At 48.7% G+C, this 24,272-nt stretch overlaps 1 protein-coding gene across 1 annotated transcript in view; it reads left to right on the forward strand.

Moving 5' to 3' along the window:
• plxna1 (plexin A1) overlaps positions 1-23,623 on the forward strand; it is a 232,846-nt gene extending 209,223 nt beyond the window's left edge. The window contains exons 21-32 of the mRNA XM_033036992.1: positions 391-533; positions 2,377-2,633; positions 5,132-5,198; positions 8,195-8,341; positions 11,450-11,609; positions 12,240-12,343; positions 14,210-14,306; positions 15,117-15,307; positions 17,260-17,429; positions 17,885-18,097; positions 19,426-19,576; positions 23,039-23,623. Of these exons, the coding sequence (XP_032892883.1) occupies positions 391-533; positions 2,377-2,633; positions 5,132-5,198; positions 8,195-8,341; positions 11,450-11,609; positions 12,240-12,343; positions 14,210-14,306; positions 15,117-15,307; positions 17,260-17,429; positions 17,885-18,097; positions 19,426-19,576; positions 23,039-23,134 (1,796 nt within the window). The 3' untranslated portion in view covers positions 23,135-23,623. The remainder of the gene's footprint in view (positions 1-390; positions 534-2,376; positions 2,634-5,131; positions 5,199-8,194; positions 8,342-11,449; positions 11,610-12,239; positions 12,344-14,209; positions 14,307-15,116; positions 15,308-17,259; positions 17,430-17,884; positions 18,098-19,425; positions 19,577-23,038) is intronic.
• The last annotated feature ends 649 nt before the right edge of the window (positions 23,624-24,272 follow it).

Consider the following 24,272-nt stretch of genomic DNA (forward strand, 5'->3'; position numbering starts at 1 on the left):
TTGTGTATTAACCAGCATCTGCAGTTCCTTGTTTCTACATTTCTTTTGTTTTGATCGTCCACCAGGCCTCAATGAAATTGGAATGAATTTGCGCTGTGGCACTTGTATTGAGACAGGGATAGTTGAGATGAGGACGATCAAACATTCATAGCAGTCTATTGGCCCATCCAAGTGCATGCTGGCCCTCGAAGAGCAGCTTGTCATTGCATTCCAGGGAGTGGATGAGAAAGTGGGATAACATAGAACTGGTGTGAACGGGCGATCGATGGTCGGTGTGGACTCGATGGGCCGTTGTAGTATCTCTTAAAATACAAAAGGTAGGAATGGTCAGAAGCTGGGATTGGATTGTGATGTGTGATTGTGTACATCGGCCGTTTCTCTCTCTTCTAGCTTTTGCGGAGCTGCAGACCGATATCCACGAGCTGACCAGTGATCTCGACGGTGCTGGCATTCCGTTCCTCGACTACCGGACCTACGCCATGAGGGTCCTCTTCCCCGGGATAGAGGACCACCCGGTGCTGAAGGAGATGGAGGTAGGTACAGCTTCTCCCCGCTCCCGATTCTTTGATTTGAAGCTCCATGTGACTGATCCTGAGCCTGTCGAATGGTGCTTAGACTTTAGGCCACTCAGCCCATCGAGTTCGCGCCGACCATCGATCACACCGTACCCTAGCACTATCCCACACACGAGGGACAATTTTCAATTTTTTACCGAAGCCGATTAACCTACAAACCTGTACGTGTGGGAGGAAACCGGAGCACCCATAGAAAACCCACGTGGCCACGGGGAAAACGTGCCAACTCCGCACAGACAGCACCCATGGTCAGGATCAGACCCGGATCCATGGCGCTGTAAGGCAGTGACTCGACCACTGTTCCACTGTGTCGCCCCCTAGTTGTAAAGGTGTTGTAAAGATCAAATTGGTGTCCCTGGAATGGCGGGTTTTATAAAGATCATTTCTATGTTGTTGTCGGCTGTGTAGCGAGTCAGCAGAAGGGTCCCCAACCCAAAACTTCACCTATGCAAGCCATCCAGAGATGCTGCATGGCCTCAGAGATTCATACTGTAAGTCCCACCTGCTCGCATTTGGCGCAAGTCCCCTCGAAACCTTTCCTATCCATGTGCCCGTCCATATTTCTTTCAAATGCAGTTATCATTAATTAATTAATTAACCTATCCTTTAATTAACTTGGTTACAGTAGCTAATTTAAAAGATATATGGAAGATAGACACAAAATGCTGGAGTAACTCAGCGGGTCAGGCAGCATCTCTGGAGAAAAGGAACAGGTGAAAGATATATGGGCAGGTATCTGGATTGGAAAGGTTCATAAGTTCATAAGTTAAAGGAAAAGAATTGGGCCATTTGGCCCATTGAGTCTACTCCACCATTCAAACATGGCTGATCTATCTATCCTTATCAACCCCATTCTCCTGCCTTCTTCCCGTAACGTTTAACACCCTTACTGGTCAAATTTCTGCCGATCTGTGCTTTAAAATATGTGCCGAGTTACTCTAGCATTTTGTTACCAATTGTAAAGATCAGGAATGTTAGGTGTTGTCTAGGTTTAGGTTTATTGTTGCCACATGTACCGAGGTGCAGTGAAAAGCAATGTTTTGCATGTTATCCGAAGTGATCAGATAATACTTTACATTGATACCAACAAGTCAAACTCCAGTACAAAAGAGTGTAGAATATACTTCTCAATGTTGTAGCGCATCAGTTCCAGCGAAAAAGTCCAATGTCCGCAATGGGGTAGAGGTGAATCGGACAGTACCCTCGCTCAGGGGTGGGGAACCTGCAGCCTTCTAGGCCATTAAGTGCGGCCGTTTGAATGAACCGAAATTTTGTCGAACAAATCCTTTTATTTTTATTAATATGTTTTCGTTCGTCTTTTATTATTTTAATTTTAATCTTAAAATGAACGTATTTAAAATATCAAAGAGTAAAAGAAGACTCAACGAAATAATCCTCCCCGACTGACGGCCACAATTAAAATATAAGAAAGTCATGAGGGCTAGTTTAACAAAATTGTGAAGTATATCTAATTGAAGTTTCTTGGATGCGGCATTATTAGATTACAGCTAACCTAATGCGGTAAACACTTAACCCGGGAAAGGTTCCCTACCCCTGCCCTAGCTTATGGAAGGACCATTCAGAAACCTGATAACAGAGGGGAAGAAGCTGTTCCTGAGTCTATAGATAGACACAAACTGCTGTAGTAACAGTGGGTCAAGCAGCATGCCTGGAGAGAAGGAATAGGTGATGTTTTCGGTCGGAGCCCTTCTTCATACCTTCAGGAAGAAGCTGTTCATGAGTTGCAGAGATCAAACTGTTTGCCGTTCACCACACCATGTGCTCTGCCTTTGGTTCCCAGGTGACGGCCAACGTGGAGAAGGCTTTGACCCTCTTTGGACAGCTGCTCAACAAGAAGGTCTTCCTGCTGACCTTCATCCGGACACTGGAGGCCCAGCGCAGCTTCTCCATGCGTGACCGTGGCAATGTGGCCTCCCTCATCATGACCGCCCTCCAAGGCGAGATGGAGTACGCCACCGGCGTCCTCAAGCAGCTGCTCTCCGACCTCATCGAGAAGAACCTGGAGAGCAAGAACCACCCAAAGCTGCTGCTCCGGAGGTGAGTGGGAGAACAACCTCTCTAAACCCCGCCTTATCATTAGTGATAGGGGCAGAATTCGCTATTTGGCCCCTCATGTCCACTCCGCCATTCAAACATGGCTGATCTATCTTCCCCTTCTATCAACCCCATTCTCCTGCCTTCTCCCCATAACCCCTGACACCATTACTAATCAAGAATCTTATCTATCTCTGCTTTACAAATATCCATTGACTTGGCCCCCACAGCCTGTGGCAATGAATTCCACAGATTCACCAGCCTCTAACTAAAGAAATTCCTCTTCATCTCCTTCCTAAAGGAACATCCTTTTATTCTGAGGCTATGACCTTTGGTCCTAGACTCTCCCACTAGTGGAAGCATCCTCTCCGCATTCACTCTATCCAGGCCTATCACAATTCGGTAAGTTTCAATGAGGTGCCCCCTCATCCTTCTAAACTGCAGCGAGTGCAGGCCCAGTGCCGTCAAACACTCATCACTTGTGAACCCACTAATTCCTGGGATAATCCTTGTAAAAGTGGGTCTCTGGCGCTGTCAGGCAGCAACTCGACTGTGCTGGCCCGACTGCTCTATTGTGTGGAGCTGTAGGCTCAGTTTAATCTGGACATGAAGGTGGAAGGTACTCCCAGTCAGAACACAGTGAAGTAAACACCCCCCTCCGTTGGCCAGGCCGTGCATTGGTACGTGCGGCTGGGATGTGTGTGGATGTGGCCACAAGCTGTGCTGGCTGCGTTAAAGCTGCTCTCTGCTGTTGCCCTCACTCCCCGCGGGCCTCTGGAAGAAGATGTGAACAGTTGATTCACTCCGGAGCTCATTAACTGCACTCCCAAGTTGCCTCATTTACAGCAAGTGCAGGATCCAGGCAGGGAAGTGAGCTCTCTGGGGTGTGAGGCGGGGGAGAGGTCAGTGCCAGCACAGCAAACAAACGCAGAAGGCAAACGATAGCACCAAAGACACTTCTGTGGTTCAGTGATACTTTATTTGTCACGTGGACTGAGGTTCAGGGAAATTAATTTTTGTATACAGTTCGGTACAAGTATATACATAAGCATTTAAATACATCTTAGATGGGCATCCTGGATACAGCACTTCAATGGTTCAATGCTGCTTGATTTATCACATTGCAACTGCACAGTGAAATTAATTTTGCATATTTACATATGCGGGCGCCGCCATGTTTTGGCACTGTTCCCGGGTCAGGCCCTCCTTCGCGCTCGCTCTACTGGAGTGACTCTTGATCCAGGTGAGCCCCAGGCTCATGCAGGGTCTCCCTCTGTCCCCTTCGACCGGCTCGGCCCGTGAACTGACGTCCCTCTCCTCTCCTTGCTCGGCCATCTTTGTGTCCCGGGAGCTAGTCTAGAAGGTGCTGGAGGCATCACCCTGGTTCACCCTCCTGCCGGCCCATGATCCTCATGTCTGACATCCCCAGCAGCCCCTCCTCATCGACTCTCCGGTCTGCGGGCGACGAGCTGGATGGTGATCACTGGCAGTTTAGTTGACTGGAGCTTATGGTCACAATCGAGGTACAGTGAGAAGCTTCAGACATCATTGTGACACCTGCAACTTGAACATTTACTCTTGTCTCTCATCCTCGCTTGTCCTTCCCTCTCTCCACCATCTCCAACAGCCCCTACAGTCCCCCCCCCCCCCCCCACCTACCTACCGGTCTCAGCCTCGACCAGTGTCCTCTACAACTCCACCACTCTAATCACTGTACCTCTTGCAGCCAAAGCACTGCGATCGGAGAATCCCCTTCTGTCTCCCTCATCCCCTCTCTCCCTCATCCCCTCCCTCTCCCTCATCCCCTCCCTTGCCCTCTCTCCCCCTCGCCCCCTCTCTTTATCTTGTTCAAGTTTATTTTAAATGTAACTACCTCAACTGCTTCCTCTGGTAACTTGTTCCATATACCAACCACCCTCTCTGTGGAAAAGTTGCCTCTCGGGTTCCTTGTAAATCTTTCCCTTCTCACATTAAGCCTATGTCCTCTGGTGCTTGATTCCACTACCCTGGGTAAAAGACTGTACCTTAATCCGATCTATTCCCCTCATGATTTTATCCACCTCTAAGATCGCCCCTCAGCCTCCTGCCAAATGCAGGCAGGTGGGACTAGCATCGATGGGGCATGTTGGTCAGTATGGATAAGTTGGGCTGAAGGGCCAGTTTCCATGTTGTATGACCCTGTGACTCTATAAGGTTGTTTGAATGTTTTAAAAAATATACAGGTACGTGGATAGGATAGGGTTAGAGGCATATGGGCCAAACATGGGCAGGTGGGACAAGCGTGGATGGGACATGCTGGTCGGCATGGATGAGTTGGGCCGCAGGATCTGTTTCCACACCACACGACGACTCTGTGATTCTACACAGCATCCAGTTTTTAAGTCAAGACGCGTCTGAGCTGCTTGAAGATTTAGCCGTCTCCGGAGTGCTCTTAAACTTTATCCTACATCCTATAAAGTTTCGTAAACTGGTGATAATTACACAATTGTTTTGATTTGCAGGACAGAATCAGTTGCAGAGAAGATGTTAACTAATTGGTTTACTTTCCTGCTCTACAAGTTCTTGAAGGTAAGACCGTATAAACTTGGCTCTTTAGTCATGCGGCAATTAACAGTGGGATCCAGAGATCCAGTTACCTTTAACGTATCAGTTTATTTGCCCTCTTTCCCCCCCCCCCCCCCCCCTCCTCTACTCTCTTTCCTGGAATTTCTCTTCCCTCCAGAGGTTGTAGAATTTTTTGGGAATTGAGCCACACATCTGCGCTCCAGTCTCTGCTCCAACTGCAGTGAGATGCCAATAAAAGGGATGAGAAAACAGCTGGAGAGGGAGCAGCAGATGTTACTGAGGTGGGGGGGGGGGGGTACGATGGAGAGGAGGGGGGTTTACTTTATATACCTAATGAAAGGAAAATTGCTGTAAACCTGAGTTAGACCCTGAACTCAGGTGCTGTCTGTACGGAGTTTGTGCGATCTCCCTCTGACCGTGTGGGTCTTCTCCAGGTGCTCCGGATTCCTCCCACACTCCAAAGGTATGGGGGTTTGTAGGTTAATTGGTCCCTGTAAATTACCCCTAGTTTGTCAGGATTAAACAATAGACAATAGGTGCAGGAGTAGGCCATTCGAGGCCATTCAATGTGATCTTGGCTGATCATCCACAATCAGTACCCCGTTCCTGCCTTCCCCCCATATCCCCTGACTCCGCTATATTTAAGAGCCCTATCTAGCTCTCTCTTGAGAGTATCCAGTGAACCGGCCTCCACCGCCCTCAGAGGCAGAGAATTCCACAGACTCACAACTCTGTGTGAAAAAGTGTTCCCTCGTCTCCATTCGAAATGGCTTACCCCTTATTCTTAAACTGTGGCCCCTGTTTCGGGACTCCCCCAACATCGGGAACATGTTTCCTGCCTCTAGCATGTCCAAACCCTTAATAATCTTATATGTTTCAATAAGATACCCTCTCATCCTTCTAAAGCCCAGCCGCACCATTCTCTCAGCATATGACAGTCCCGCCATCCCGGGAATTAACCTTGTGAAGAAAGTGGGATAAAATAGAACTCGTGCAAACAGGTGATCGATGGTCGGCGTGGGCTCGCTGAGCTGAAGGGCCTGTTTCCATGCTGTATCTCTGAACTAAATTAAACTTAAAAAAAACATTTAGACTACCCTCTGTGTGAACAAGTTCCCCTTAAGGTCCCTCTTAAATCTCTCCCCTCTCACCCTCTTCGAGATCATACAGCTCAGTTCTGTTCAGAGGGAGAACAAAATATCTCTTTATAATGAGGAAGAAAGATTGTCTACCTAATTATAAATCAAAATGAAGAATCGCTCAAGGAAATCTGTTGGCTTGTAGAAGGGTTTTGATTTAAGCCTTGTTTAAAGTTTACACAAAGTTATTTGACTTTTTAAAAAGTGATGTATATTTTTTGCTTTGGGCTCAGAGTAAAGAAATGTCATGTAGTTATTGTGAGGATAATACTAGGCGTCTGGTCCTGCCAGCTGCAGTGGGTGTGGTTCCTCAGTCAGTCTTTTCCTTGGCCATTTTCCTGTGATTATATTGGTCTGTCTCTTTCCCAAAGCCGCCTCCAATATATGGAGTGACCTCTCTCCACGCTGCAGTCCGCAGCGATTCAGAAACCATTCTTCACCGTGTGGTGTGGGCCGCTCCTAAGCAGGCTTCCTTCTCCATTTCTTTCCCTCATTTTGTCCGAAGGATAATATATATTTTTGAACAGCTGGAAGTATTCCTGTGCTCTTCTACGTTCAACGTGGTGAAGTTGGGCAGGGACTCGGTGGCCTCGGCTTAAAGTGGGAGGGGAGAGATTCAAGAGGGGCGGCACAGCGGCGCAGCTAGTAGAGCCGCTGCCTCACAGCGCCGGGGATGCGGGTTCGATCCTGACCTCGGGTGCTGCTTGTGTGCAGAGTTTGCACAATCTTCCCGTGGCCGCATGGGTTTCCTCCGGGTGCTCCGGTTTCCTCCCACGTGCGGGTTTGTGGGTTAATTGGCCTCTGTAAATTGCACCTGGTGTGTAGGGAGCGGATGACAAAGTGGGATAACATGGAACTGATGTGAATGGTCAGTTACTGGTCGAGGACTCTTGTCGACTTGTCCGACCCTCTAATCCTCTAGTCCAGCCCTCTGCATTTCTAGCCCAGAACTCTAGGTTGCCAGTCCATCCCTCTAAAGGGCCTGTCCCACTTGTCGATTGTTTCAGCGACTGCCGGCATCATTGACTGACGTATCAGATCACCAAAAGAGTCACGGCGTGATGCGGCGATCACACGGCATGATGATGTATTGACCCACGGTGTTTCCTCAAGTGTCGCAACATTTTTATTGTCGCCGCTGGATTTAGAAACGTTCAAAATCTTTTGGCGACCCTGATATGACGCCGGCAGTGGCCGAAAAAATCCCCAAGTTGGACAGGCCCTTGAGTTGCTAGTCCAGGATTCTGGGTTTACTGATCCAGCCTTATATTCCCAATCCAGCCTAGGTTACTAGTCCTGCCCTCTGGGTTACTAGTCCAGCCCTCTAACTTGCCCCGCACATCTCTATTAAACTTTGCTCCTCTCATCTTAAAACTATGCCCTCTAGTCTTTGACATTTCCATCCTGCGTTAAAGGTTCTGACTGTCTACCCTGAAGATCTTTGAAGACATTTTTCACCATCAGGGCCATCAATGCAGCCAACCACATGTGTGATGTAGATTGTAAATCTGTGGACTTGTAACCCAGCGACCTTATTTCCAGGGTGGGAATGTCCAACATTAGAGGGCAGAGCTAGAAGGTGAGAGGGGGAAAGTTTAATGCAGATGTTCGTGGCAAGTTTTTTTATGCATTGCCAGGGGCGGTGGTGGAGGCAGATACGATGGTGGCTTTTAAGAGGCTTTTAGATAGACACAGGGAAGTGCAGGGAATAGAGGGATAAGCATCATGTTCAGGCAGATGAGGTCAGTTCAGCTCGGCATCATGCTCGGCACGGCCATTGTGGGCCAAAGGGCCTGTTCCTGTGCTGATGTGTGTTCTGTGTTCACACTGGGACTCACGCTCTGTTGCCTTGTGTTGTAGGAGTGTGCGGGGGAGCCTCTCTTCATGCTCTACTGTGCCATCAAGCAGCAGATGGAGAAGGGCCCGATCGACGCCATCACGGGTGAGGCTCGCTACTCCCTGAGTGAGGACAAGCTCATCCGGCAGCAGATCGACTACAAGACCGTGGTAAGCACCAGGATCTTCTCAGCTGTCATAGAGTCACATAGCGTGGATACAGGCCTGTCAGCCCACACCGACCAACATGCCCCATCTACACTAGTCATAGAGTCATACAGCGTGGAAATAGGCCCTTCAGCCCAACTTGCCCACACCGACCAACATGCCCCATCTACACTAGTCCCACCTGCCTACAGTACATTTGGCCCATATTCCTCTGAATCTATTCTGTCCATGTACCTGTCCAAATGTTTTTTAAATGTTACGATAGTACCTGCCTATTTCTACCTGCTCCAGCAACTCGTTCCATACATCCACCACCCTATTTGTAAAGAAAGTTGCCCCTCAGGTTCCTATTAAATCTTTCCCCCCCTCACCTTAAACCCTTGTCCTCTGCTTTGTGATTCCCCTACTCTAGGTAAAAGACTGTGCAGTCTATTCATCTTATGATCTTATACACTTCTATGAGATCACCCCTAATCATCCTGCACTCTGAGGAATAGAGTGCTATCCTGCTCAACCCTCCCTATAGCTCAGGGCCTCAAGTCCTGGCTACATCCCCATAAATCTTCTCGGCACACTTTACAACTTAACACCATCTTTCCTATAACATGGTGACAAAAACTAAACACAATATTCTAAATGTGGCCTCACCAACGTCTTATGCAACTATAACATGATCTTCCAACATGATCTACTGTACCTGTGACACTACATTCAAGGAACGATGTACCTACACTCCTAAATCCCTCTACTCTACACACTCCCCAGAGCCCTACCATTCCCTGGTTAGACTTCCCAAATTGGAACACCTTGGATTTCTCTGCACCCCATGAATACCAGACCTGTGCACTTCTGGTGGAGCAGTTTGTGATGTAGTCTTACACTCATACAGCCCATCTCCTCCATGCCGACGAAGATGCCCCCATCTACGCTAGTCCCACCTGCCCGCATTTGGCCCATATCCCTCCAAACCTTTCCTATCCGTGTATACCTGTCCAAGTGTCTTTTAAATGCTATTTGTAAAGGGACCCAAAGGGCCAAGGCAGTCAATGCACTAAAGTGGACAGTCGGCTAAGGCAGCTCAACCCAAGATGTGAGAGGATTCTCTAGTCAGGGTGAGGAACCTCATTGATATCTCATTAAAACTCTTTCCGCCCGAAGAAAGACTTGAAGAAGGGTCCCGATCCAAAAAGTCACCCATCCAGGTTCTTCAGAGATGCTGCCTGGCCTGCTGAGTTACTCCGGCACTTTGTGTCTTTTTTTTGTATAAGCCAGCATCTGCAATGTCTGAAGAAGGGTCCCGACCCAAAACGTCACCCATCCTTTTTTTCCGGAGATGCTGCCCCACCCACTGAGCTACTCCAGTACTTTGTGTCTAACTGCATTGATCGATAGTCAGCAGAGACTTGGTGGGTCGAAGGGCCTATTTCCATATTTCAATCACATAAATTCAATCAATATGTGCTGCTTTACACCGAAGATAGACACAAAAAGCTGGAGTAAGTCAGTGGCTCACGCAGCATCTCTGGAGAAAAGGAATAGGTGACATTTTGGGTTGAGACTCTTTTCTTCACATACTTCTAGAATCAACATTCTCCCTATTCCCCGATATATATTTTTCCTGCCACGGCAATAAAGTTCCTACATTAACTTTTGCTAATCTTTTCCCCTTAAGCTCTTCCCTGGAAGCTTTTACAGCTTTGACAGCCTGTTTTTTAAAGTTCCTTCCTGGCCCACTCTCAAATTCTACTTCTTCCTAGGGATATCTTGGTGTTCCTTTGCTGAATTCCAAACTGATCCCAATTCTGCATTTCTTGGCAAAGTTCTAACCTCGTGCCTTTGATCTAAGGCAGATGCCTTTGAAGGCGGCACGGTGGCGCAGCGGTAGAGATGCTGCCTCACAGCGCCAAAGACCCAGGTTCGATCTTGGCCTCGGGTGCTGTGTGTACGGAGTTTGTCTGTTCTCCCCGTGGCCTTTCCCCAGGAGCTCCGGTTTCCTCCCACGCCCCAAAGACGTATAGGTTTGTAGGCTAATTGGCTTCGGTAAAGATTGTAAATTGTCCTTGGCGCGTCGGGTAGTGTACGGGTATAGCTGGTCGGCGTGGACTCAGTTGGGCTGAAGGGCCTGTTTCCGCGCAGTCTCTCTAAACTAAACCAAACTAAATAATGCTATCCAATACTCCTTTGATAGGAACAGCTGGTTCCACTTCTCCTGTGTGTTACTTCTTGCCTTAAAGGAATATATATTCCTCGTACACTTGCACCGTGACAGATGTCGGGGTTGTAACTGCTCAGTTACTTGGTAAATATTTAATTTGGATTCCGCATTCAAGACTTTAAACAGTGCAATAATATCAGCAAAAGGTGTGATTAGCACTTTTGTCACTCCCAGATTTGTTTTGTACCTCGCGTTGGTTGTTTTTAATTTATTTCCCTCTCGAGTATTTTTGACGTGTTCACAACCTTCCTGGCTGTTTCCACCTCATTCCCACCTCCTCTTCCATAGAACGGTACAGCACAGGAGCAGGCCCTTCGGCCCATAATGTCCCTGCCAGACATGGCCAACGCTGTTCAATGTTCACATAATCCTTATCCCCCCCCCCCCCCCCATTCCCTACTCATCCTGAGATCTCTTAAACGCCACTATTGTGTCGGCCTCCATCACCACCCCCACAGCGCATTTCAGGCTCTGTGTAAAAAATGCCCACACATTGACTCATAGAGTCATACAGCATGGAAACAGGCCCTTCAACCCGACTTGACCATGTCGACCAACATGCCCCATCTACACTAACCCCATGTGCCTGCGTTTGGCCCATATCCCACCAAACCTGTCCTATCCATGTATCTGTCTCAATGTTTGTTAAATGTTGCAATTGTAATTGTCTCAACTACCTCCTCTTTACCTCTCTCACTCTCCCATCTCTCACTCAATCACTCTCTCCCAATCTTTCTCGCACCCTCCCTCACCCTCTCTCTCACACTCTCTCTCACACTCTCTCTCACACTCCCTCATTCTCTCTCTTGTACTCGCACTCGCACTCACACACTTACTCTCACACTCACTCTCTCACTCTCCCCCTCTCACTCGCTCTCCCCCTCTCTCTGTGGCAGACGCTGAACTGTGTGAACCCGGACAATGAGAATTCGCCGGAGATCCCGGTGAAGGTGCTGAACTGTGACACGGTGATGCAGGTGAAGGACAAGTTACTGGACGCGTGCTACAAGGGCGTTCCCTACTCGCAGAGACCCAAGGCAGCGGACATGGACCTCGGTGGGTTCCCCGGCTCTGTAACTCTTCCCCTGTCTAACCCCTCATTTGGTGGTGGGATCTGGAACAAGTCAGGAAGGGCGGTGGAGACAGAGTCAGTCAAAGCTTTCAGGAAGGATCAGCACAGTGGTGCAACAGTAGAGTTGCAGCCTCACAGTGCCAGAGACCTCAGGTTCAATCCTAACCACGGGTGCTATCTGTGCGGAGTTTGCACGTTCTCCCTGGGACCGCGTGGGTTTACTCCGGGTGCTCCGGATTCCTCCCACATTCCAAAGACGTGCAGCTCACAGGGAGAACGCGCGAACTCCACAGACAGACAGCACCCGAGATCAGGATCGAACCCGGGTCTCTGGTGCTGCGAGGCAGCAACTCTACCAGCTGTGCCACCCAAATTATGAGTTTGCATGGTGGACCAGAATTTGCAGCAAGTTGACTGATCCTACAGGGATTTCCAGGGGATGGACACAGAGAAAGGAGAGGATCGAACGGGGGTCTCTGGCGCTGTGAGGCAGCGGCTCTACCAGCTGTGCCACTGTGCTGCCCTTAGTAGGCTGAGGGGAACCGTGCAGAGGGGTGGTGTGGGGCTCCTTCAGTTGGTGTTGGGTGACACTTTCTCTGCTCTCTCCCCTCCAGAATGGCGGCAGGGGAGAATAGCGCGGATAATTCTCCAAGACGAAGACGTGACCACGAAGATCGACAATGACTGGAAACGTCTGAACACATTGGCACACTACCAGGTAACACGAGAGAGCCGAGTCAAGGGTGTTTTATTGTCACATGCTCCGAAATGGAACTATGACGTTCTTACTTGCAGCGGCACAAGAAGTCTGGTAACAGAGCACTCAATAGAAGTCGTACATGCTGCAATGTAACAGGCCTGTGAACACAATACATGTAGATGGTGTATGATATACAAAATTGCAAAAGATTAATAATCTCAATTTTAGATTTTAAAAAAACGCCAAAGTCCTAAAACCCTAAAGTGCAACCTAAGACATTCCAGAGAGGTTCAGAGTTGAGGTTGGTGTTCTGCTGTGTTTGAGAGCCTGATGGTTGGAAAGAGAAAAAAATACACAAAGTAATGGAGCAACAGCTGATCAGGCAGCATCTCTGGAAAACATGGACAACACAGCTGTATGATCCACTTACTCCAGCATTTTGTCTCTTTATATATCAATCGAGAGTCAAGAGTGTTTTATTGTCATATGTCCCAGAGAACAATGAAATTCTTACTTGCTGCAGCACAGCAGAATATGTAATCAGAATAAATAATATAACAAAAACTCAAAAAAAGAACAAACAATAACAGTGTAATAATAATAATAATAATCTATTGTAGTTTAGAGCTTATTTGCTGTTGTGTTTAATAGCCTGATGGCTGTAGGGAAGAAGTTGTTCCTGAACCTGGACATTACAGTTTTCAGGCTCCTGTACCTTCTTCCCGATGGCAGTGGTGAAATGAGTGTGTGGCCAGGATGGTGTGGGCCTTTGATGATATTGGCTGCCTTTTTGAGGCAGCGACTACGATAGATCCCTTTGATGGTGGGGAGGTCAGAGTCGGTGATGGACTGGGCAGTGTTTACAACCTTTTGCAGTCTTTTCCGCTGCTGGACGTTCAAGTTGCTGCACGAAGCCACGATACAGCCAGTCAATATGCTCTCTACTGTACACCTGTAGAAGTTCAAGAGACTCCTCTTTGACATACCGAATCTCCGTAATCTTTTCAGGAAGTAGAGGCGCTGATGTGCTTTCTTTATGATTGTGCTGGGTCCAGGAAAGACCGTCGGAAATATGCACGCCCAGGATTTTGTAGTTTTTGACTCTCTCCACCATCGTCCCATTGATGTAAACAGGATTGTGGGTCCTCATCCCTCCTCTTCATATATATATATATATATATTTATACAGACACAAAATATATGTGTGTGTGTGTATTTATATGTATATAAAACGTATAACATTTATGTTTTTGTGTACACTCTAAGTCTATGTGTTTGGACTTTTTCTGCAAGCAAACTCTTATTTGTACCTGTACTACATTGTACTTGTGCCAATGGCATTAGATTTGAGTTGAAATTCGACCCGGTTGTTGTTAAAAGCGGTTCTTGAACCTGGTGGTCATGGTTCTCAGGCTCCTGTGCCTTCTTCCTGATGGCAGGAGTGGAATGAGAGGGTGGCCCCATGCTGGAGTAGACCCACTTGACCCCACCGAGCTTGCTCTGTTATATCCCTTTATTTGGCCTCAGCTCTACCCCCCTACCCCCCCCCGACACCCCTAAACCTCTTATCCCAAGGGGTGGTCCGTACTGTTCCGTGGCCGAGGGAGGATTAGGGTCGGTTCGAGAACCTGATGCGTGCAGGAAAGTTCCTGAACCTGGTGGCGTGGGCCTTCAGACTTCTGTACCTAATGCGGACGGTAGCAGCAAGAAGAACGCACGGCCCGGATGGTGGTGATGCTTGAAGATAGATGCCGCCTTCTTGGCGCAGCGCCTGGTGTCGATGCTTTCGATGGTGGGGCAGAGAGACTACCTTCCCGTAACCTCAAACTAAACTCACCCCAATCTTCCCTGACATACAGTCTGATCGCCTTTCTCCTCCTTCAGGTTACAGATGGATCGTTGATAGCACTTGTACCGAAACAGACCTCCGCCTATAACATATCCAACTCCTCCACCTTTACCAAATCTCTAAGTCGCTACGGTAAGTCTGATCTCAAGTTAACTCTTTAAATGCTGCCTTCCACACCACTGCCGTACCTTTAGATTTATTCAGGGGGAGGTTTACTAGGGGTATACTGGTCTGTATTGCCTCCACCTTAGGATCCATTCGGCCCATCGAGTCTACTCCGCCATTCAATCAAGGTCGATCTATTTTTCAACCGTAACCCCATTTTCCATCTCCTTCTCCCCCTAGCAGCCTTTGACACCCTTACTAATCACGAACCTGTCAAACTCCACTTTAAAAATACCCAATGATTCGGCCTCCACCGCCGTCTGTGGCAATGAATTCCACAAATTCACCACCCTCTGGCTAAATAAATTCCTCCTCACCTCCATTCTAAATGTACGTCCTTTTATTCTGAGGCTGCGCCCTCTAGTCCTTGCTACTTGTTTTGTAGACACATTTCCATTACACTCACTGCCCGGTCAGTGCCCCATCCCATCTCTTCACCCTCACGGCCCCCCTCATCGCCTGTCCGGCGGGCGTGCTGACCACTCCACTGAATCTCCGTGCTGCCCTACCCCCGCAGAGAGCATGCTAAGGACAGCCAGCAGTTGGTCCGTGACTGGTCAGTGTCTAGTCGGTGTTGGTCCGTGTCTGGTCTGTGACTGGCCAGCGTCTGGTCAATGTCTAGTCCGTGACTGGTCGGTGTGTAGTCGGTGTCTGGTCAGTGTCGGTCAGTGTTGGCCAGTGTCTGGTCAGTGTTGGCCGTGTTGGCCAGTGTCGGTCAGTGTCTGGCCGGTGTCCAGTCTCTGCCCACTCATTGCCCATGCTCTGCTCCCTCTGCAGAGAGCATGCTGAGGACAGCCAGCAGCCCGGACAGTCTCCGCTCACGGACGCCCATGATCACCCCTGACCTGGAGAGTGGCACCAAGCTCTGGCACCTGGTCAAGAACCACGACCACATGGACCAGAGGGAAGGAGACCGCGGCAGCAAGATGGTGTCCGAGATCTACCTGACCCGCCTGCTCGCGACCAAGGTGAGTCAAGAGCATTATCTCCATTCCCTGCACATCAATGTGCCTATGTTAAAGCCTCTTAAACGTTACTATCATATCTGCCTCCACCACCAACCCTGGCAGCGTGATATTGACGCGCACCACTCTCTGTGTAAAGAAAACTTGCCCTGTACATCTCCTTTAAACTATCCCCTCTCACCTTGTAATTATTTGGGTGGTGCAGGAGTAGATTTACTGCCTTCTGGCAGCAGAGCCTCTGGTGCTGTCTGTATGGAGTTTGTTCGTTCTCCCTGTGACCACGTGGGTTTTCTCTGGGTGCTCCGGTTTCCTCCCACACTCCATGTTCGTAGGTTAATTGGCTCCTGCAAATTGTAAATTGTCCCTAGTGTGTAAGATAGTGCTAGTCGTGCACAGGTAATCGCTTGTTGGCATGTCGACGGTGGGCTGTGTCTCTTGTCCTTGGCATTTCCATCAGGGGAGAAAAGATCTGTCTGTCTACATGTTTGAAGAAGGTTTATTGAGTAACTTCCTTGAATTGAATTGAAAGATACAGTATGGAAGCAGGCCCTTCGGCCCATCGAGCCCAACTGACCATCAATGACCCACTCACACTAGTTCTGTGGTACCCCACTCCCTACACACTAGGGGCAATTTTACAATTAACCTACACAACCACACGTCTTTGGGACGTGGGAGGAAACTGGAGCACCCGGAGGAAACCCACTCGGTTACAGAGAGAACATGCATATTCCACACACAAACAATGACAGCCGCTGAGGTCAGGATCAAACTTTGGTCTCTGGCGCTGTGATGCGGCAGCTCTGCCAACTGCTCCACAGTGCTGCCAGTAAACATACGTGAACCAGAATGAAACAGAGACAAAGTGCTGGACTAACTCAGCGGGTCAGCAGCGTCTCTGGAGGACAAGGACGGGTGACGTTTTGGGTCAGACTGAAAGTAAGGGGTTGGTGGGGACGAAGTGAAGAGCTGGAAGTGACAAAAGACCAGGACAGTAGGGGCCGGCTACAAATGGTCTCAGACCGGGAGGTGGCTGGTAGGTCCATTGTTGGCTGGGAAAGGGGTGATCTCAAGAGAAACAATGTGGAGAACTGTGCGACTGGGATAACAACTAAGATGGAGGGAGGGGAGCATAAGATGAAGTTACTTAAAATATTGAGAATGTAACACTGATACCCCTGGTTTCTTAAGCTGCCCAAGCAAAATACGAGGTGCTGTTCCTCCAATTTGCATGTGGCCTCACTCAGGCCGTGGAGGAGGCCCAGGGCAAACAGGGTCATTATGGGATTGGGAAGGGGAGTTGCAATGGTTGGTGAGATCCCATAAGCCCCGGGCAGACCGAGTGTAAATGTTCAACGAAATGGTCGCCGAGTTTACATTTGGTCTCACGACATCTGGTACAGGAACTCACATTGGGAGCACCGGATGCAGTAGATGAGGTTAGAAGTGGTTCATTGAACTTGAATAGAGTCATAGTCATACTGCATGGAAACAGGCCCTTTGGCCCAACTTGCCCACACCGACCTACATACCCCATCTACACTAGTCCCACCTGCCTACGTTTGGCCCATATCCCTCGAAACCTATCCTATCCATGTACCTGTTTAAATGTTTCTTGAACATTGCAATAATGCCTGACTCAACTACCTCCTTCAGCAGCTTGTTCCAGACACCCACCAATTGTTACAATTGTAAAATTGTTACCCCCCGGGTTACTTCAATCTTTCCTCCCTCACTTTAAATCTATATACTCTGGTTCTCGATCACCCAACTCTGGGCAAGAGTTTACCCGAACTATTCCTCTCATGATTTTGTACATCTCGATAAGATCACCCTTCAAGGAATAGAGTCCCAGCCTGCCCAACCTCGCAGGAGCTCAGGCCCTCGAGTCCTGGCAACATCCTCGTAAATCTTCTCTGCACCCTGGCCAGCTTGGAATGTCTTTGCCGTTTCAGGGAACCCTGCAGAAGTTTGTGGACGACCTGTTTGAGACGATCTTCAGCACGGCACACAGAGGCAGTGCCCTCCCTCTGGCCATCAAGTACATGTTTGACTTCTTGGACGAGCAGGCGGACAAACACCAGATCACCGACCATGACGTCCGGCACACCTGGAAGAGTAACTGGTGAGAGCGGCGCGGGGAGTGCGCAGGGGCCGAGGGTGCGGATCAACGGAATGGGGCGAGGAGCGCATCCCCGTCTCTGGCCCACTCATCGGGCCCACTGCCGCCGACGGCGGGTCGAATTTGCCCTCTGCGGCTGGGGCTCTGGAACTCCGGCCCGGCTGGTGCCGGCAGATCGGTTCCCATAGCTAACTACCGTGGCTGGACTTTGCGGGACAATATCACAGTCCCCCGGCAGCCGAGGCGGACCGCTCCGGTACTGTTGGACTCCTCCTGGAGGCCTTGATCTCTGTTGATCCAGTAAAATGGATATCCAGAAAGTCTCTGGAACCAAGGGTGTCGGAAAATTGGACCTGTACTCTATGTAGTTTATACCAATGCATATACTATTTATGTTCGATAATGTTTTCATGTGACATCGATGCTTCTATTAACACGTTCTCTCTCGCTCTCTCTAGTCTACCTCTGCGATTTTGGGTGAACGTTATTAAAAATCCGCAGTTTGTCTTTGACATTCACAAGAACAGTATTACCGACGCCTGTCTCTCGGTGGTAGCTCAGACCTTCATGGACTCCTGTTCCACCTCCGAACACAAGCTGGGCAAAGACTCGCCCTCAAATAAACTGCTGTACGCAAAGGACATTCCGAACTATAAGAACTGGGTGGAGAGGTAGGCCGGAGGCAGCGCGCATTGTCACTCGATGGTCTCGAGTCGGGGCGGAGGGCCGTGGTGGGTGGGGGACGAGGGTGGGATATTGAGCCTGGTGGGATTGTTCAATGGGGAGCTGCCCTGGTAACTGATGGACCTCATTATTTACAACATGGTGATCTAAAACCAAAGATTTGCCCCACTCCAAGGTGCCTGACTGCTTGGTTTGTGAACAGCTCTACCTGAGACTGCTAGAAATTGCAGAGTTGTAGATGTAGGCCAGTCCATTACACAGACCAGACTCTCCCCCCCCGCTGACTCTATATACACCACGCAGCCTCGAAAATCTACTATTCCCTCTCAACCCCATTCTCCTGCTTTCTCCCCGTAGCCTTTGACACCTTTACTAATGAAGAGCCTGTCAAGATTCAAGATTCAAGAGAGTTTATTCTCATGTGTCCCTGAAAGGACAATCTCCATCTTAAAAATACCCGATGACTTGGCCTCTACCGCCGTCTAAGGCAATGAATTCCACAGATTCACCACCCACTGGCTAAATAAATTCCTTCTCATCTCCTTTCTAAAACTAGGTCCATTTATTCCGAGGCTGTGCCCTCTGTCCTAAACTCTCCCACTAGTGGAAATGTCCTCGCCACATTCACTCTATCCAGGCTTTTCACTTTTCGGTACGTTTCTATGAGGACCCCCCTCATCCTTCGAAACTCCAGTGAGTACAGGACCGGATCCATCAAACGGTCGTCATACATTGTTAATCCGATCATCCCTGGGATCATTGTTCAAGCAGGGTCTTCATCGTTGAGATGTTGGGCAAGAGTATGTCCGTGATCGTGTCTATGCGGCACTGAATGAAAGTCAAGGTCCCCGCGGTGTTGGGAAGGGCTTCACTTGCGTCGAGATGCTGAAGTCTCCAAATTGGTTCCCTTGTGCAGAGTGTGGTGACTGTCCCTTCCTCTCACTGAAGTCCCACCTGGATAGGGATGTGGAGAAGATGTTTCCACTAGTGGGAGAGTCTAGGACCAGAATCCGAATAAAAGAACATACCTTTTGGAAGGATATGAGGAGGAATTTCTTTAGTCAGAGGGTGGTGAATCTGTGGAATTCATGGCCACGGACGGCTGTGAAGGTCGTCACTGGAAAATGTAAGGCGGAGTTTAACAGATTCTTGATTAGTAAGGGTGTCGGGGGGGGGTAATGGTGAGAAAGCAGAAGAATGGGGTTGAATGGGAAAGATAGATCAGCCATGATTGAATAGTCGAATAGATTTGATGGGCCGAATGGCCTAATTCTGGTCCCTTCACTTTTGAACTCATGAACATTCTCCTCCACAGGTACTACGCCGACATCGCCAAGATGCCCGTGATTAGCGACCAGGACATGAGTGCCTACCTGGCCGAACAGTCTCGGCTACACCTAAGCCAGTTCAACAGCAATAGTGCACTCCACGAGATCTACACCTACATCAATAAGTACAGGGATGAGGTGAGTAATTAATGCCCCCCCCCCTCCACTCCCAGCTCCTCATTTCTTCTAGTAACCCTTCCCCTCCCCTCCCCCTCCCCACCCTGAGAGTTGCACACACTGAGAGTGGTGGTAAAGAGGACAGTGGGGCAGGGAGTGGAATAGTTGGGACGTTGTGCCAAATCCATAACTTTAAGAGTTATGTCCTTAAAGATTAAGGGACACAACACTTATCTTTGTTGATGTCTCTGTTGCCTCGGTTGAAATTCTCCCTCTTGTGAAAGATTCCCAACATTTACCCTCTATGATGAAGGATTCAGCCTGAAATGTCACCTATTCCCTTTCTCCAGAGTTGCTGCCTGATCCTCTTGAGTTTCTCCAGCACTCTGTGTCCATGTTCTCCAGAGATGCTGCCTGACTCTCTGAGATACTCCAGCACTTGGGCCTTATGTGTAGACCAGCACGTGCAGTTCCTTGTGTCTGCTCCCTGCAGAACTGTTGTTGTGGCGATGGCAACACTGGGAGCTACACACATAAGGACCTTTCCAAATCCAGTCATTCCCTCATTCCCCCCCTGTCCCGTAAGGCAGAAGGTACATAAGCTTGATGGTGTGCACAACCAGACTCAGGAACAGCTTCTTCCCCTCTATTATTGGGTTTCTGAATGGCCCTTTCATTAGCTGCGGTCCCGATCTTCCAACCTACCTCATAACGAACGTTGTACTTTTCACCTGGAACTGTAAGACTACAATGCTACGAAATTGTATTCTTCACTCTGGTATTTTTCTCTTTGTTTTTCTGCCTGTTGTACTTGTGGATGGCTTGATTGTACTAGTGTATACTGTGCTTTGTCTCGATTACACACAAACAAATGCTTCACACTGTACTTGTATCTGAGGCTGGAGCATCTTGGACATCTTGGGTGCACTCTGCGGTGAATCAATCAATTCTGCACTTAAGTGTAAGGAATGCTCTCTAGTCTTGGAGGCATATGGCAATGAAACTGGTTATTCGGCCCATCCTGTCCATACTTAACCATCTTTTCCATCTGCGTTAAATTTGTGTAGCAGCAAAGATCAAAGGACATAGAACATAAGAGGCAGGATGTAGGACAGAGAGTGTAAGGCATAGAACAGTCCTTAATTCACAAACAATGGAACAATGAAATTCTTACTTGTAGCAGCTTAACTGACCTATAACAAAATACACATTGATTACATATAATAAATTAATTAATTAATTAATGATCCCGATCCTGGTGCAAAAATCAGCCCCAAATCCTTAGTACAACCCATGACAGTTCATAGTTCATTGTTTAGTGTTGATGTAAGAGTGTAATGGTTGTTGGGAAGGAGCTATTCTTGAACTGAAGACAGACACAAAGTGCTGGAGTAATTCAGCGGGTCAGGCAGCATCTCTGGAGAAGAGGAATAGTTGACGTTTTGGGTTGAAACCCGTCAGAGTTTTCGATCGGAAACATCACCTATTCCTTTTCCCCCATTGATGCTGCCTTACCCGCTTAGTTACTCCAGCAATTTATGTTTATACTCGGTATAAACCAGCATCTGCAGACCCTTCCTGCATATTCTTGAAGGTCTCAGTTTTCAGATTCCCGTACTTTCTCCACGATGCCAGGAGCAAAATGAGTGCCAGGGTGGTGTGGGTCCTTGTTGCTGGCTGCCTGTTTGTGCAGCGCCTCCTGTAGATCTAGTCGATGGTGGGGAGGTCAGTACCTGTGATGGACCAGGCAGTGTCACCCACTTCCTGGGATCTCTTTCATCCCTAGGTGTTGAAAGTGCAAGGAAGGTTTTGATTGAGGAAGCAGAACAAAATTCTAACGGCGGGGTTTCCAGAACCTGGGATCGCAAGTTTCCTATGAATCGCCAGCAGATAAAGCTTATGTTTAGTTTAGTTTAGAGAAACAGAGTAGAAACAGGCCTTTTAATAATAATAATGGATGGGATTTATATAGCGCATTTCTAATACTCAAGGCGCTTTACATCGCATTATTCATTCACTCCTCAGTCACACTCGGTGGTGGTAAGCTACTTCTGTAGCCGCAGCTGCCCTGGGGCAGACTGACGGAAGCGTGGCTGCCAATCTGCGCCTACGGCCCCTCCGACCACCACCAATCACTCACACACATTCACACACAGGCAAAGGTGGGTGAAGTGTCTTGCCCAAGGACACAACGACAGTATGCACTCCAAGCAGGATTCGAACCGGCTACCTTCCGGTTGCCAGCCGAACACTTAGCCCATTATGCCATCTGTCGTCTCCGTGTCCACGCTGAACAGCGATACCTGTACACCAGCACTATCTGACCCACTAGGGACAATTTACAATCTTCACCAAAGCCAATTAACCCACAAACTTGTACGACTCTGGAATGTTGGAGGAAACAGGTGCACCCAGAGAAAACCCACGTGGTCACGGGGAGAATGTACAAACTCCATGCAGACACCCCCCCAGGATCGAAGCCGGGTCTCTGCCACTGTAAGGCAGCAACTCTACCGCTGCGCCTCCGTGCCCTCTGTGTGTTGGGGCTCGTCCCCTGCGGATGTTTTTCCAATTTTTCCAAATTTGTGTGAGGGCGGGTTGTTGATATGGACTGATAGGTTATCACTAGGAGACACAAGGAACTGTAGATGCTGGGATCTTGAGCAAAACATAATGTGCTGGAGTAACACAGTGGGTCAGGCCGCATATGGAGGGAATGGATGGATGATAGTTTTGGTCCAAAAATATTCCATCAGTCTGAAGAAGGGTTCCGACCCGAAACGTCACTTATGTCCTCCAGAGATGCTGCCTGACCCACTGAATTACTCCAGCACTTTGTGTGACTTTTTGTGAGTTTAATTGTTTGACTGTTGTACGGTCTATTAACTCAAGGTCCGGAGGGTTGCCTGGGAACAATGAACTATGTCCCTTTGTGGAGTGCCGGAGTAACTCAGCGGGTCAGGCAGCATCTCTGGGGAACATGGATAGGTGACGTTTCGGGTTGGACCCCTTCTTTAGGCTGATTACGATGGGGCCCCAACTCAGTCCGAAGAAGGGCCCGACCCGAAACCTCGCCTTTCCATGTTCTCCAGAGATGTCGCCTGACCCTCTGCGTTACTCCAGCACTCTGTGCCTTTCTTCAGATGGTAGTTGAGGCAGGTACTAAAACAACATTTAAAAGACATTTGGACAGGTATATGGATAGGAAAGGTTAAGAGGGATGTGCGCCAAATGCAGGCAGGTGGGTCTAGTGTAGATGGGACGGTGTGTTGGTCGGTGTGGGCAAGTTGGGCCGAATGGCCTGTTTGCACGCTGTATGGCTCTCTGACTATGACTATTATACATCAGTGCAATGAAGCCACTCCGCAATAAGTGCATTCTGAGAGACATATTGATTAATGACAATTGTTTATTTCTTCTCTCCCCCCCATTCCATCGTCTGAACCCCCCCCCCCCCCACCCCCCCCCCCAATCTCGCTGCAGATCTTGTCGACCCTGGAGAAAGACGAACAAGCGAGGAGGCAGAGACTGAGGGGGAAACTGGATCAAGTGATCGATGCAATGGCTTGCAGCAGCTGAGAACCCGTCAGAGAGGAGAGATGCAGGAAGGCGGAGAGGAGGGGGGGTTGTGTGGAGAGAGAAAGAGAAAGAGAGAGAGAGAGAGAGAGATAGAGAGAGAGAGTCTCGTTTGGCACCCAGCGCCCTGGGATGTTTCTGAGCCCCCTTGCAAGAGCGTTTGGGGGTTTGGGGTTGGGGTGGGAGGTGGGTGGGTGGGGACGGGAGAGAAGCGTAAATCGAGCAGTGTGCACACCATGTACAGAAGGGTCGAGGCACCAAAGGGGCACTGCCATCCCAGTTCCCGCACACAGCATCCCGCTCCGGCCCCAGCGCCAACACCAAGAGCCGGGGCGGAAAAGGGGGACCTGATCTCAACCGGATGCTGGGACCTTTGTTCGGACTGCTGTTTCTTCTGGGGTCTTCTTAACAGTTTAGTGTTACTGCTAAATTTGCACAATTTACGATTTAAGAAAAAAAAAACGGAAGAAAAAAAAATAGAAAAAAGAGAAATATTTCCACTTTTAAAATGATTGATATAGAACTGAGTTCCATGAGCTTTGATATTTCCATTGTTCTGTGCCATTGTTTTCATTTAAATGTTCTTTAGTGAAATACTTGTTAGTTGAATTGTGTGGTATAATTTAAATATTACATGCCTAGTGACTGACAGTGATAACAAGGTTTTATAAAAGATGAATCAAGCCGTCTTAGAGATGGAGTTGGGTTGGGGGGGGATATCACAGAGGAGAGGTTATTGAGAAAAGTGTTAGGAGAGGGAGAGAGAGAGAGAGGGACAGTTAGAGAGAGAGTGTGTGTGTGAGAGAGAGAGAGAGAGAGAGAGAGAGAGCACACACAGTGTGTACCTCGATGGAAAGAATGACCTCAAAATTTCAACCATGACAATTTTCTTTTGCAAAACTTCCATCTTTTTACTTTGTTTAGAGACTTAGAGACACAGCATGAAATCAGGCCCTTCGGCCCACTGAGTCCGCGCTCACCAGCGATCCCCCCCCCCCCATCCGTACACTAGCACTATCCCACACACTCTGAACAATTTACCATTAACCTACAATTAACCTGTACGTCTTTGGGACATGGGAGGAATCCCCATGGGTGGAGTTGTGGTGAAGGAGAGGGGTAGAGGTTTAGGAACTCCTTG

This window comes from Amblyraja radiata, chromosome 18 (genome assembly GCF_010909765.2).
Source record: "Amblyraja radiata isolate CabotCenter1 chromosome 18, sAmbRad1.1.pri, whole genome shotgun sequence".
NCBI lineage: Eukaryota > Metazoa > Chordata > Chondrichthyes > Rajiformes > Rajidae > Amblyraja > Amblyraja radiata.